Source organism: Anopheles darlingi, chromosome 2 (assembly GCF_943734745.1).
Source record: "Anopheles darlingi chromosome 2, idAnoDarlMG_H_01, whole genome shotgun sequence".
Classification (NCBI taxonomy): Eukaryota; Metazoa; Arthropoda; class Insecta; order Diptera; family Culicidae; genus Anopheles; species Anopheles darlingi.
Genome location: NC_064874.1, coordinates 28,321,903 through 28,336,902, shown reverse-complemented (window position 1 = coordinate 28,336,902; position 15,000 = coordinate 28,321,903). Strand labels below are relative to the sequence as shown.

Sequence of the window (15,000 nt, the reverse complement as noted above, 5' to 3'; positions counted from 1 at the left end):
TCGATATGTGCAAAGCTTTAAGAAATATGGCAAAATTAAGAAGGTATGTTTTATTTTATGTCACATCAATCTTAGCGATCCACATTGTGATACTACGCCAAAAAAGAATCTTGAGGACACCGATTGGCTTGATGTCAGCACCTTATTGAACTTACCCATATTCTGTGGATGCGTTGAAGAGCTGACGTGTTGCTGGGGTGGCATTCCATGCGGTGGTCCCATGGGGAACCGCCCAAAACCTGTGCCGGGACCGGGACCATTCTCTGGTGGGAATGATCGACTCATTGGATGATTCGGTGGAAACGGTCCTCCCACCGGTACGCCACCATTTCCATTGTACATCGGTGGTACTTGAGAGAAGCCACCCGGACCGCTCGATGAAAGACCGCCAGGCCCGTTGGCAGACAGTGTCGTCATGCCTGGTCCTGGCATACCGGGTCGCAACGGTGGTGTTATGTTTGGGCTGGGTTGTTTGCTGCGACTTTGTGGCACCGCCGGTCCACCGGGACCACTGACCGGTCCGGGTGCTTGGGGACCTGTCGTCGGGTTCAGCGGTGGTGGATAGGGCTTTCCATCGACCATAATTGTACCAATACGCGCAATCACTGAAAACATAAGGGACCACATGTAGCACAAACCGGTAAACAATGGGTCTACCACAAAAAACCTTACCATTCTGCAGGTCCTGAACGTTGGATAGAAGTAGCTGTACACGCACCGGTATCTCAGGGTTCGGAATATCCGCCCGCTGGCTTTTCACTTTCTGCAGGTGACGCGCGAGCGTTTTCTTGCTGTACAGCACGGCACTATCACTGCCTTTATCGAGCGCTGTTTGTACAAAGTCTATACAGTGGTCTGTGTGACCAGAAAGTAGTTGTAGCGCATCCTTTTTCTCGTTCAATACCTGTAGCTTCGTGTCGCACACCTAAAACGGAAGAAAAGTTACACGCGATTAGATCAAATTGATACTTTTCAAGCAATGGGCTTATGATTTACCTGGTTTAGCCGGTAGACCAATTGTTTGCCGCGCGTATTGACCGCGTTTGTCAGCTTAACCACCAGATCGGCGATCTCCTTCGATAGTTCCTTCTTCTTCTCCGAAATAAGCGCTTGCCGATCGTCGATCACCTTCATCGCGCTCGAAAGTAGCACCTTCTTGTAGCTTATTTCACTGAGCAGAGCACTCAGACTGCTGCGCGTTTCACTGGCGATTTCATTCGCGAACTTGTACTTGTGATCCCGGTGGTCCAGCAGCTGACAATCCCGACACGTTAAACGATCGCACGTTTCACAGTACAGCGATAGCTTTTCCTGTAACGAGTATCAAGAGACAAAACGAATCGTTATATTAGAACAACCGCTCTAAACAATAATGTGTGAAAGGAATCAATTGAAAACAGCAAGGAAGGGTGTGCCATACAAAAACGAATAAACAAATAAGAAAAAGAACTCCTCCTCTTGACGGGCACTATGAAGGGTCGTTGAAATGAGGAACAAATTGATTCTTTCCAATCGGCAAAAAAAACTGATCCCCACATCTGCACTCTCATTGTATGTGGTTCCAGGCAGAGACTGTTTTCATAACTCTTGGCCTTTGCTTTTCGACAAACCAACAAGTCTGTGCCAATTGTTCAGTAATTGTTTGGCTTGAGATTCCCTCCTTCACACTTCACTTCATACCTCGGACAGTACAAGCATTTGTTCGCTTCGCCCCGTACCACCTCACTAATAATGATGCTCGATCATTTGAAAGCTAGAGAGTCGAATGAAGGACGGCCGACTGCAACACATCTGGTATCCGTATAGTGATCACAAGACCATCTCATGAGCACGTTAGTAGTGATTTGCAAAAGCTAAATATTAACAGCGCCATTCAGATAAAGAGGAGTTCAATATTGTACGGTTATGAACCAGTGGCATGAAGTGGCAGAATTGAAAAATGCATTTTCAAATTAATTGAATCTATTAAGCATTACAAGCAAACCACATTTGTACGATCGATAGCTTTAGTAGAAAATTATAAATTGAAAAAAATATCACGAACAGCAGACACAGAAATACCAGTATCCACAGCAACTTAGCTATAAACTTCGTGGAAAGATCGAACAACCTGAACAAGACACCGTAGATTGTAATACATAAAAAATCGAAACTAAACGATCGTTCGACGCTACAAGGTCAAGGTACGACAACGGCAGAAATCAAAGCATCTTGAGAATGAATGGCGAAACCGGACCAAACCGGGGCGGTGGTTCCGATGTGTTCCTCCCCCAAAAAAGGTGCCACTGTCGCAGGTGGCCTCGTTGACCTCGTTTGGCAAGAAAAAAAAACAAATCGCTATATAGACGCAGTCCCATAAAAACCAGCAGCACGATAGGATACTACTTTTCCTACCTTGCAAGTCTTCAAATCGGTATGCCTTTCATGGAACTTTATGTCAGATGCATCGGAATACAACATCAGCCAGCTTTTATTGGTCACTTGTTCTCCAATTTAGCAGGAGCATCGGATCGTTGCATCTCTTTTTTACGATTCGCCTTTCTACGTGGCCCTTGTGAAGAAATGCTCTACCAGCTTTCTAAAATACTTTCTACATTTTTCCGCGTCCACGAGGCATTAATCATAAATGGTAATTTAAGCACAACCCCTCCGGCCGGGCCACCGTAAATTCCTTTCGCTCCTTTCCTATTACCATCCATTCGGACAGCTCTCATCTGCTGAAAACTCTTTCGCTTTGATTGGCTTTTATCAGCATTCGCTCGTAAAAAGCTTGTTTGAATTTTAGAGTGTACTGTAGCAAATGGATGGACAAAGGGAGAAGGCAGTAGTCCCGAGCCCGAGAGCAACACAGTGCCGCGCGCAAACCAACGAAATGCTACCCGAGATATCCTTATCCGTTCCAACGATCACAACATGAGGAAGGATTATTGCTGCGGATTGGTGGAGCTCGTGAGTATGTTGTTGCTGCTGCATCTCTCACGCGCACATCGCATGTGCCGTCGTTCAATGGCGTAAGCGTATAAATTTCATTGAAATCCAATTTATTCCAACTCAACGCCATCTTGCCTGCCATCCCCAGTCATACTTCCTCTTCCAGCTTCCAAACTTCGCGGTTATTCCGATGGATTTTCTCTTCACCGCAAAACCGGCCGTACGGAACGAACGTTGTACAACATCATCCCGGTTTGCCGCAGCAAACGATGGCGCGCTGTTGTGGCAGGTGGCACATGTTGTGCACACGCTGGTAAAACATGAAAGCTGCGGCATGCCGGTGCGCTGCCAGCTGCCCTTTGCACTTTTCCCCCACCTATCACTAAATGTACGTACAATTCGTATGTGAGCTCGATCTTTCGGTCGAAAAATGGTCGTATTGGTTGGGAAACCGTACAGCACCAATAGCTAGAATTGCACGCCAGAAAACGAGTGCAATCCGCGGCCTTTCCGCATAGATTCAGCATCCTGTCCTTGCGCGAACCTTGCTTGTGGTTCATATGAATTGAAAGAGCTATGGGAACGCTCGAGTTGCGGTGAGAATTTCGTCGAAATATCCTTCATTATGAAACTCTATTGCATGCATTTGGTGCAGCATATTAAATGGTTACGAACACAGAGGCCAGTTAAATTATATCAAGGAGTTGGTTCGCAGTTTGAGCTTGGGCATCGATATAACAATAATCAATTCCAAATGAAACAAAGTCCCATAAATATTGTTGTAATATCAAACTATATGTGAAATATAGCAATGTATGAATTCAATATCTATTCTATTGATCATCATTTATCATTGTAGAATTAAATTACCATACATTATACAAGTGATTATAATAGAATCCCGACATCTTTTCTACTCTTCCAAATCACGCAATAAAATAGTATAAAAAACAATAAAATAACAATACATATATTCCGATTATTGTTTAATCGAATGCTAACATTGGAGAGAAAAGATGAATCTATTTCGATTCTTTTTGTTTCAAATTATCACTCGATGACTTGATACTGTTTTACCGATCGTCTACATGAAATATAGAGTATCTATTGAAGTGCATTAAAGATAATTCCTTACACCACTCCACCGCCTTTTATCTACCTACATATGACTAACAGAGCTATATAGTAATAGCTGGGGAAATTTCAAAATCTCCGGATATTGCTCAGCGCAGTATTGTCTGGCAGTTGATTCACCCTTCCTGAGAGATAATGTTATTTGATTTGATCATCAAAGGTTATCAAATGCGATTTTCTGATTAGATTACCGTGGCTCGAGTAAATGAGCTAGCCAGATTCTCTGATTAGATTAGAGTGGCTCCATCGATAGGTTTAGCAGGAATGACTGATGTAAAGGCGCCATTCTTCAACTTATTTCCAGTAAGCATACACTGACAAGAGTGTGCGAAGAGAAAGTAATTACATGAGTTAATTACTGGCCATATTTGGGAATGCGATGATTTTTACCAAACAGGTTTGCAAATTCTCGTGCAAAATAGTGATTTACTAGATACTTATATCACACAAAATCCTTCCTTTGATGAATCGGATCATGCATGTTGAAGCTCAATGCTAAACAGAAAAAGATCGGAACATTTTGGCCGATCTTTGCTTTATCTGCATGTTATGTTTCCTCCCCAAATGCAATGATCGTTTCTAAATAATCCTGTAGTTTTGTGATTGTAAAATTCCGTAAAATGAATACACACACACGCTCACGAAACCGCAACCCGATACGAGTGAGAGAACCCGCTCCCCACAACAGATTCTGCCTTGTAGATGAAAGGTGCAAGCATAAAACATTTTGCCTCCACCACTGGTGATGGTGTTGACGGCACTGGTGGTAAACCATTCCGTAGTCGCTCGTTTCTGGTCAAAGGCGAATGTAAACCGTCACATCATCGTTCTCTCCTGTGAAGCGAATGAGGTTAGTTCCAGCATTCAACGCTCAAACACAGCACAGCAGGGCCAGCAGCAAACCAGCATCATGGTCGCTTCAAGCCCGGCCGTTTTCCGACATAAATTGGTTAATGAGTTCACCAGCTCCGACAATGTGCCGCATTGTTTCTTCGTCCAGGTCGCCTGCAATATTCGCCAGCACTAAAGCACACATATTCATACTCGTTATGCATTCAGCAACAACAAAGCAACACCAAACACAACCGGGAAAGCTCTTTTGGCTGCGGACCAAGAATCCTCGGTGGTTATTTGCAGAAGAGCTGGTTTTGCGGTTGCCCTCTCGTGGTAATAATGACGACAATGACGATGATGTTGTTGGTTTGTGTTTCTAGGGGGGGGGGGGGGGGGGGGGGGCATTGAACACACTTTCGCAGAAACCTGGTAACTGCCAGGACACAAAAGGATTCATTGTTTTTCAACTCAATTCAATGACGTAACTTGAGTTCAACTAACTACCTGATGAAAATTCAACTACCTGATGAAATTTGTTCACAAAGATATCCGACACATTCTAAGCACCATTTATAATGCAATGAAACAACTTATAGTGCAAAATATAGTTAATGATTAGTAACATTTACGGAAGGACTAACCTGTGGATGCATGTGGCACATGATGTTCTTCCCCGGCAGTCCATTGTTACCCGATGGTTCGCTACATGCAGCCTCCTTCGGTTTGATCGTGTGCTCCTTGGTGATCTTTAGCCGCTGATGTGCCTGTACACAGCTGTCGCAGATGAACTCGGCGCACTCGACGCACCAGGACGTGGCGATCGCATCATCGCTACAGCTGCTGCACTTGATTAGATCCTTGGTTGATTCTACGCTGCCCGGGTTGTCGTCGCCACTGCTGGCCGTCGTTTCGCTCAGAAACACATTATCAATGATGAACTCGTGCCGGCTCTCCATCTTACAGATCGGGCAGACCAGTGCCGTACCGTGCGCCTGGTCCTGGAACTTCTGCTTAACGCACGCATGGCAGGCGATGTGCAGACACTCCAGTAGCTTAGGATGATCGTTCGGTGTGAGGGTTTGCTGGCACCAGACACACTTCGATGGAGCGGGAGGCTCATTTGCCGTTTCCGCTGTATCAATCTGTACCGAAAGAAAACACAAAAACGGGAAAAGAAACGCAATTAGTTATGCTACAAGTGGCCACCGTCCCCCTCTTTCTCTCTTTGTTCCATCGGCCTACATCTTGCGACGCGGACTGTATAGCTTGCATTTCGCAGGAGTGAGACTCGAATGATGAATTCCACGCAAAACTAACACTTCTCATCACTCTGGACGATGATCGAACAATTCCCCTTTCATACAAGGTCTATAAACTACGAAACGCAGCGCACAGTGTTTTGCAATTCAATTTTCGCACCTAGTTGAAGGGTCATTTGACACTGAACTGGACCTGTGGAACGGTACCTCGGTACCACAACCGTTACGCGGTACAAACTAGTGTTGCTCATATACTACCAAGGGAAGTACACCACAGCTGTTGGAGGCCCCACGGTATCCACGTTTGTCTGAACTGGCTATTAAAGCGTATAAAAAATGACCGTAGTCAGGAAAGCCACGTCACCTTATCACTGCCGACCATCAAATCGGCTGCTCGTCTAGGACGAATAATCAACTACCACGTCAGTATTTTTGTTGGGATTGTTTTTCTAATGCTTTTCACGGTTTTCAATAAACAATTTTGGTGAAATTTTAAATAACATCATATGATGCGTTGGTTCCTGGGATTATCATTGTCTATGTAAATGTATGAACGATGGATTGCACCGTGTCATACCAGATCCATCGTTAAGTTGGCAGCTTTTAATTGGATCTTTTGAAGCTAATTGAACTGTCAAATACGGTTGGAATGAACGGAGCAATTAAAACGTCATTTCAATTGGATACGTCAATAACTCTGCTGCTGCAGTACTATCGGCGATCGACATACAGAACCCGTTATCTCATTTCAGAGAAATGTGAATGAACCACATTATTCTAGCAGAGATCAACAAGAACGATTACAAATAAAGGGATTCTGTGACACAGTGCTACAATCGCAATCAACAGGTTTCTCTATTTTCTGACAAAAAAAAAATTAATAAAAACTAGAGGTTTCGAGCATTGTTTCTTCTGTGGAGACAGTAAATTTGAAGTATCTTTCTTACGAGTGTGAATGTGACGACGACAAATATTGAAGCCGAAGCAAAGAAACTGCTCACCAGCTAAACGCTCTAAACCCCGTTATCGGATGGGGTTAGTGGTTAAATAGGGTAAACAGGCACCAGTCTATGTACAACATACCGAGTTTATGACGCATCTAAAGTCTACAATTGCACTAGCGCTTACCAAGATAAGCAGTAGCAGATTAAATGTTCGATTTTTTTTGGCTCCAGCATGGTTTGACCAGTTTGAGTTCCCACAAACTGTATGTCTTCCACCATAAGGGATGATAAAGACTTGTTCAGATATAGCGGCTTAGCAAAATTTATTACATTTTTTCTGCGGATTTAAACCGTAAGGAGCCAATGCGAGCCATATAGCGGACGTAACGAAGTAGCGCGATAAAAGTAGTTCGATTGTATGTTTATCTTGAAAACAGATAATCTTCCTCTTTAACGGGACAGTCCGTTCCGTTCGAGGAACAGTTCAACTATCTGAGAAGAAGCGGTTTGGCAACGTTGCAAGGTACGCATGATGGCAGCGCTGTAAATAAACGCCATCGCATTTTAACGGGCCGCGAATCCCAAACTCGGTTCGGAATTCACAAAACAAAAAAAAAGAAGCACAACGAATCCAACCACCGAGTTTGCGGTTTCTTATCTCGTGGCTGTGGCGCAATCTCATCGTTTGGCTTTGCCAGAACCACTAAAAGAGCGAGTAAGGCCACGACGATTACAGGCACGTTATGGCTTTTGCCAGGTCTCTGAAATTTGCAATCAGTCTAGCAATTTCTGGCGGTTAACCATTATCAAGCGCTTTCCATCGTTTAAAGCATCGAGTGGATGATTTGGTTTTGTGGCTGTGACGATCGGAATCGAAAGTTTTAGCTTAAGCATCTCACTACGCACTTCAACTGATTCTGCTCTAGTGAGACGCGAACGTGAGGAAAGTTCATCAATTAGTCATCAATGCGGCTTATGGTGGTTTGCCCCACACTTTTGACAGAATGGCCACTTTCCATTGAAGGAGTAGGTTCAACCATTTCGCCCCAAAATCCAACCGTTTTCAATCATCCACAAGGAGTTGTACCAGTAGACGCTCGCTTGCCGGATCGCTCCCTCGTTCTTGCTGGCAAAGTTCAACACGAAAACAATGACTTCCCAAAATGCAATGCGCGACGCTTCATCAATCATCATTCATCTTAATCAACCGATGCCCTTTCAATAAGCGATGAGCGGAAGATATGCAGCCGAGTTGCCGTACACACGTAAAGCGAAAAATATAAAAGTTGCTGTCTGCTGTCCCGCTGCCTTCATGATAAATATTCATTTGCATTCCATGATGATGGGAAGGAAAGATAGATGGAGGTCTCTCGGGTCTGCAGCGAATAATACTTTTACACCATCAAGACCCTCCACCAGCTTGGCGAGAACAGAGGAAAACCCAAAAATAAAACAAATCGATCATATTTTTTTCCCCCACTCATTTGGCTCATCAAAGCACACCACATTCGAAAGTGAGTATATGACAGCTGTCGCCTACTGCGGTACCGCCATCGTCATCGTTCGTTTGGCTAAATTAAGAACGAGCTGTCGTTAAACTTTTCGTACGGTGCATTACTGCCACTAACGTCATTAGGCAGTGAATGTCACATTTTGTGTCGAGACGCGTACGCCTCGCCTTCCAAGGAACGGATATTTGCTTCTCCTCCCGCGAGACTTGCGGCAGGATGCAAGAGGAGTTTATGCTTTTCTCTGGACCAATATTTATGAACTCGATTTGACAAGCATGGGAATGGGTGAATTTGAAGATACACAGAAGGGACATCGAATATTATCGAACATGAAACCAACACTAAGTTTGCAGATAGAACGAATTCGAGTATTTAAAGTTCGATCACGCATGCAATCCTACGACACAGATACTGCGCGCGCCTATCACCACTACCGTGCAGGTCGTACATTGACCCAAATGCAAGACAAATCACACAGGATCACCATAAAACTGTCTACCGCCGGCCCAACTGCCGGACATGCAGTTTCGAAGAGCACATTTTCGAAACGCCAAATGGTGGAACCCCGAAAACTGAAATGCAAAGCACGTCCCAACAAATTAAATCTGAATTTGATCTCACCGTGTTCTGCGAACATCAAATCATCATGACACGGGGTCTGAGACATTGCTCCTCCCACGAGTGTTTACCACCTTGCGTGGAGGCGTATTAGTCCGGGGACAGGAAAAAAAACTTGGCCTGGTTGCGTCATAATTTATTATGGTCGCACAAAAGATCCGAACCATATCCCACACGTGGGCCGCGGAGGAGGAGTAGCGGAACAAGCGTCAGGTGGAGCGCGTCAGGTTATCACAACGATCACCTCGTTAGCTTGTCGAGTTACAATTGAACTTCGCGCGCGGAAAGTTGTCCTGATAAGGTCATTGGAAAGTTTCAAGCAATTTTGTTGGGCATCGCAGCACTGTGTCACTGTCGGCCGGACATCTCCGTAAGTTGGCAGAGCTTGTTTATCCCGCGTCACTTTCCTCTGTCACCATCAACTGGTGGTGTGCACTGGTGTGGTGGGCGCGCATATGCCATGACACCGTCAGTTCACCAAGCAAGGCGGTTGTCCACCGTCCACACTAAGCCCTAACCGATAAGTGGGATCACCGCCAAGCCAAGGCGACTGACTAGGCGTTGGTCCGATTTGGTGCGCCAGCCATATAGACATGGCGGACAAGTGCCCACTTCCTTCACACCGCCGGGTCGCGCGTTTTGGCGTGATCAGGTTGACTTTTTCGAACCCAAACCCAACGCAAAAGAACGCACGCAGCACACGTCACCGGCCACCGCATCATCATCTCGACGGAGCGACAGCGACACCGGCAGTGTGGCGGCAACGGTTGCGGCGGCCTACTTCCACCCTTCCCACGTGTGCAACGGCGAGAGGCGTGAGACGATGAGGACCCCCCCCCTCCCCCACCGGACCCCACACCGCAACACCGTTTTATCTACCAGCTGGACCCCCATACACACACACACACGCTATTTGAATTATTTCAAAGAAAAAGGAAGGTTTTCTGTGCTCGTCGTGTCGTCACGATCTTCCTCCCCCGGAAATCTGGAGCATCGCGAACGGTTAGATCCACTCGATATAGGAGGTGTACGGAGTAAGAGGGCAGAAGGCCGGGACAGGCGCGCGCGTAGGATTCGGTTTTGCGATCGCGGCAAGCACGCGATCGTTGCTATTAGTGTGCTTGAAAAATGGTGCGGTGCGGAACCATAAAGAAACAGCAGCTACGCCCACGGAACACACTAATAAGATCGATGGTTCTTTCGGCTCCAACACACTTAAATCGTAAAATTTCGTTTTCTAAAAACTAGATTACTTCCAACAATAAACCAATAATCTCTTGGTCCCTCGCTCCCTCCCTTCCCCGGCGCGGCCAGCATCCAAAGCCGAGCATCCAGCCACCAACCCAGAACCAGAGAACCGAGGTGGAGCTCGTAATCTGATTAATGTTATCTGATTACCGTAATTGAGCTCCATAGTAATTGCATCCAATCAAGGGGCACCGATGGGTTCTTTCACGTGCATTAACGAAAAGCTCCGCACCCAAAACGATGCCGCAGAGCTCTCCCGCATGCCTGCCGGAAGCGATACGCCAAACGGGGAAACACAATCGGATAACCTTGCTCCTATCATGGCCAGAGTACCCAGCGCGGGCTCTGCTCTCTGTGCGTTAAGTCGCCAAGATTTACGACAAAAGTTGAATCCGTCTGCTCGACTTAAAGTTAGATAATGTGCCCTATCTTCCATCTCTTTCCCACCGCCCCAAAAACCCCTTTTTCTTCACTCTATTTCGGTGACAGCAACAGAAATGTAATTAATATGGCATTACGTTTTCAATTCATCGCAAAATAAGCACCGAAACCCGGTGCCCGGTGGCCAGTACCAGTACCAGTAGCAGCACCGCACCAGCAGCACCCCTGCGCCGAGGTTCACAGTTGTTCCCCTTGCTTGGGTGATGGGTGGGAAGGCGAGCAACAATGATGTCTTGATAAAATGTTTGAAAAAACATTACCATAAAGAAAATATTCCAATTGTGCGAAAGTTTCACATTATGCTCGCTTCTCGCTAGAGGATGCTAGTGTCCCAGCGCGTTTGTGAGGAAGCACGAGCAGTAAGAGAGTGAGTGAGCGTCAAGTTTTATTAGCTTTTCTTGTTCCTTTTTCCGTCCTTCTTGATTCACAAACGTGCAGAATATATGCTGGAAGGCCCAGTACGGTGGCTTGCGGGACACTACGTCACTACTACAGCACCACACCGAGTCGGTCGTCCTGATCCTGACTGATGCCTTGGCCCAAAGTTGCCGGGACTTCCGTACCGTACCGTGTCCGTGGGGTGTGTGCAAAAAGTTCCACCAAAAAAAATATCCCCACTCCCTCAACGGGAATTCCTGGGCGCAAATGGTGAGCAAAGTTGGGAAGGGAAAGAAGCTTTCGGCGAATGGGAATGAGAATTTAAGCAAAATATTTGCCAAGACTTGTATTTATGTTGAATTTAAATGAAAGATTTTTCATACGGCCCCCACCCAGAACTAGACCACTAGAGCGCGGTGGTGGGTGCACGGTCTGTCTGCAGCTTTGTGCAGCTTCCGTGGTGTTTTCATTTTTGTCGTAGCCCTCCCTAGCTTCGTGAACCGTGTGTCAGGCATGAAGAAGAGCGGACCCAAGAGAGAAAGAGAGAGCGAGCGAGAGAAAGAGGAAGTAAAATTAAAATGTATTCAAAGAAACAAATCCTCTTATTTAAGCAGAAAGTGTGCACTACGCGCGGCAATATGGCGTGACAAGGGGTAAAGATCTCTCGTTAGATCCAAAACATTTGCTGCAGTTTCCCAACCAACCAACCAACCGGATGGAGTGCACAGGCACCCTGGTTTGGCCTGGATGGCACCGGGGTGGCTTCTTTCAAATCCTTTTAGCTGCCCTGAGCTTCTTTGATACTACTTTCATCCTAGCCCGCCTCGGCCTAGCCTCGGATCCAACGGTGCGCAGCCATAAATAAACGGCTTATGGTGGCGACGAAGCGGTGGAAATGGGTGACGGGTGTGCGCCCGTGGTAGGATGATGGTAGGATAATGTCGACACGAGAATCGCGAGCAGAAGGGAAGCAGATCGGTGGAAGTGGATGTGCATTGCGCAGGGTTTGGCATTATGCTTCGATGAATGCCGTAATCAATTCATCGCCGAAACCTTTATCCCGAGATTAATGGCAGCTGCTGCTGCTGCTGCTGCTACTGCTGACGGTGACGCACCGTTGAACAAACCGTTGAATGAGTGTGTTTGTGTGCGCTTGTACAAAGCCAAACAAGCATAAGTTTAAACATTAAGCGCGTGACTATGTCACAACATCCCATGATGCACGAACGGATGTAGCACAGGGAGTATATTGAGGGAAGTTGGAAAGCTTCTTCTATCCGCAGAATTATTTTAAAGAACACCGAATGAAAAGGAATGTATATGCGTTAAGTCGCTAAGTTTTACGACAAAATATAGTTACAACTAGAATAAGTGAAAAGCGAAATTCTTTGTTAGAGATTCAGTTGTAATTACATTTCAGCGTTGAATTCAAATGGAAAAGAACCAAGTCTTCCAAGTAAGCCCAACAACCGAAACAAAATCGAATAAGAAAGTATCCAATGGTTCCGCCATTCGAAAAGTAACCCCGCCAACTGGCGCACTCGTGGTGTTACGCCGATAACGCCATCTCTCCTTTATCTCTCTCGACGTTATCTAATCAATGGGATTATTTGCTCGAAACCCGCAGGCAAGTCCTTGTCTAGCCGCCACAAACCGAACATACAGTTGTGGCCAGTTGCTGCTGTACGGTGAGCGGGGGATAGCAGGGAGTTTGGATAAGCGTTGTTAAAGTACAAGGTAAACATTGGGCCTCCACCAAGCAAACAGTATTAGCCAGACTCGTTTATAGATAACAATCGGTGGGCACCAGCACCGTGGTAAGGGATTCCCTCCAGAGAATGGGTCAGAGAAAAAAGGACCGTTCTTTGGGGAGGCATCACTCTGTGAGCCACCACGAACGATGGGTGGGAACGAAAACATGTTGAAGAATGGTCCATTTCGTTTTGAACTCACACGCTGGAAATCCAGAGGGTCCCAAAGCCGAAGTCCAAGATACCGGCACCGTGTACGTGCGGTGTGCGGTGAGGAATGATTGACTTGGAACAACACAATACAATGGATACATGTTTTTCCCACTCTTCCTCTCGTTTTCAAACAGCCAAATAATCCAGTTTCGTGTAGGACAAAAAGCAAGAACCTGAGGAATTACACGTCGACTTTTGTTGGCTTTCCAACAGTTGAAGGACGTCAAGGTAGCGCCAAAAACCCAAGATCCAGGAAGCTTTTGTCCTGGATCGCAAGCGCTTTTCACAGCAGTCTGTTTGACGAGATGATTGAATGGTCCATACTTCGCTCCATTTTTGTTTATGTTTACCTTCAACTAAAACTCGGACCACGATGCTTCTGAAAGAACACAATCCACTACACACCACAAGCTTATCGCTGTTATTACCTAGAGGATTCTAAGATGCTCCAAGTATTATATTTTTAGATTTATATCTCTCAAAATATATGCTTCACTTATACACTCTACCCAGAAGTCCATGTTAACAAAATCCTGTCGAAATGTATGAAACTTTCGCTCACTTTCTGACGAATGGCACGTCACTTTTCGTCACTATTTCGAAAAAAAAATTTAACTTAATCGGGACGGAAATGTTTCTATCAAATTTAAGGCCAGCAAAGTTTTGTCTATTGCGAAAAAGCATCAAAATTTTGCAGGAACGTAGGAAAAAAGGAAAAAGACATCAGTGAAAGGAGAACTGACAAGTTTGACGTACCAGAATCTTGCTAGTGGGGACGCAAGGTTCTTTACTACTACCGCCTAGAAGCCAATACACTTCCGGCCATTTGATAGCGATGCGTCTTTTATTGTTCCCCAGAATGATGATCACATACCCATATTTGATGAATCATTCTACGTTGCCCTGCCATCGTGCTGATTGAAATGAGTTTCCCGAGATGAAATGGCCGTTCTCAAACAGCAGCAGCTATAAACCATCATCAAAAGCAGACCACGACGATGCAGTAGTGAATGTGTGTTGTTTGCTTTGAAGCTTCCCCCGTTCGTTGTCATCCATTGTTGCTGCGCCGAGGAATCGAGACTGCGGCCATCGCGATGCCCATTAACCAGAGATACACATAAACTTCCATCCCTGCGGCTACGGTCGCTTCCACAGCCAGCGCTTCAAAACATAATACATGCCCGTTCGCTCTATTGTTCGCTGGCTGCTGCCTGGGTGCGCTTTGTCGCATGGACAATGTTCTCCAATTCCTTCTTGGAGAAACTCATCAACTCATGAAACAACCGATGATAACAATGAATCTCAAAGTGCTGACTAACACTTGAAAAGGGAGAAGGGGTAGGGGGGTATCATCACCCGGGTTTTCACCACCGACCGATTGTAATTAGGAGCCTGGCGTATCTAGCGCCACTGCTTCCGGAGTTTAATTGGAAATGCAAAAGATTTAATTGAAGATTAGAGAGCTTGCTTGATGGTTTCACAACCGGATGGAGAAGGTAGTTCGTGCGATGCTTATCTAGCCGCATGTCCTGGTGGCATTAATGCAAATACCCTTCTCCTCCATCAATCGTACAAAGAGAGAGAGAGAAAGAGAGATAAAGAGAGAGAGCAGAAACCGGATCGGATACAGACACTGCAACACGTGCGCCCAATACCTTACCTCATGTGTAAACACGTCATACGTACGTACACACGCAGGGTATGGTGTCTCGTTACGATGTTACCACCATCAGGACGC

At 45.8% G+C, this 15,000-nt stretch overlaps 1 protein-coding gene across 3 annotated transcripts in view; it reads right to left on the bottom strand.

Annotated features, from left to right (window-relative positions):
• LOC125949493 (transcription intermediary factor 1-alpha) overlaps nt 1–15,000 on the bottom strand; it is a 43,344-nt gene that overhangs the window by 5,150 nt on the left and 23,194 nt on the right. For all 3 annotated transcript variants that reach the window (XM_049676593.1, XM_049676592.1, XM_049676594.1), the window contains 4 exons: nt 5,541–6,041; nt 997–1,311; nt 673–925; nt 156–605 (listed from right to left, as the gene is read on the bottom strand). In XM_049676593.1, the coding sequence (XP_049532550.1) occupies nt 156–605; nt 673–925; nt 997–1,311; nt 5,541–6,041 (1,519 nt within the window). The remainder of the gene's footprint in view (nt 1–155; nt 606–672; nt 926–996; nt 1,312–5,540; nt 6,042–15,000) is intronic.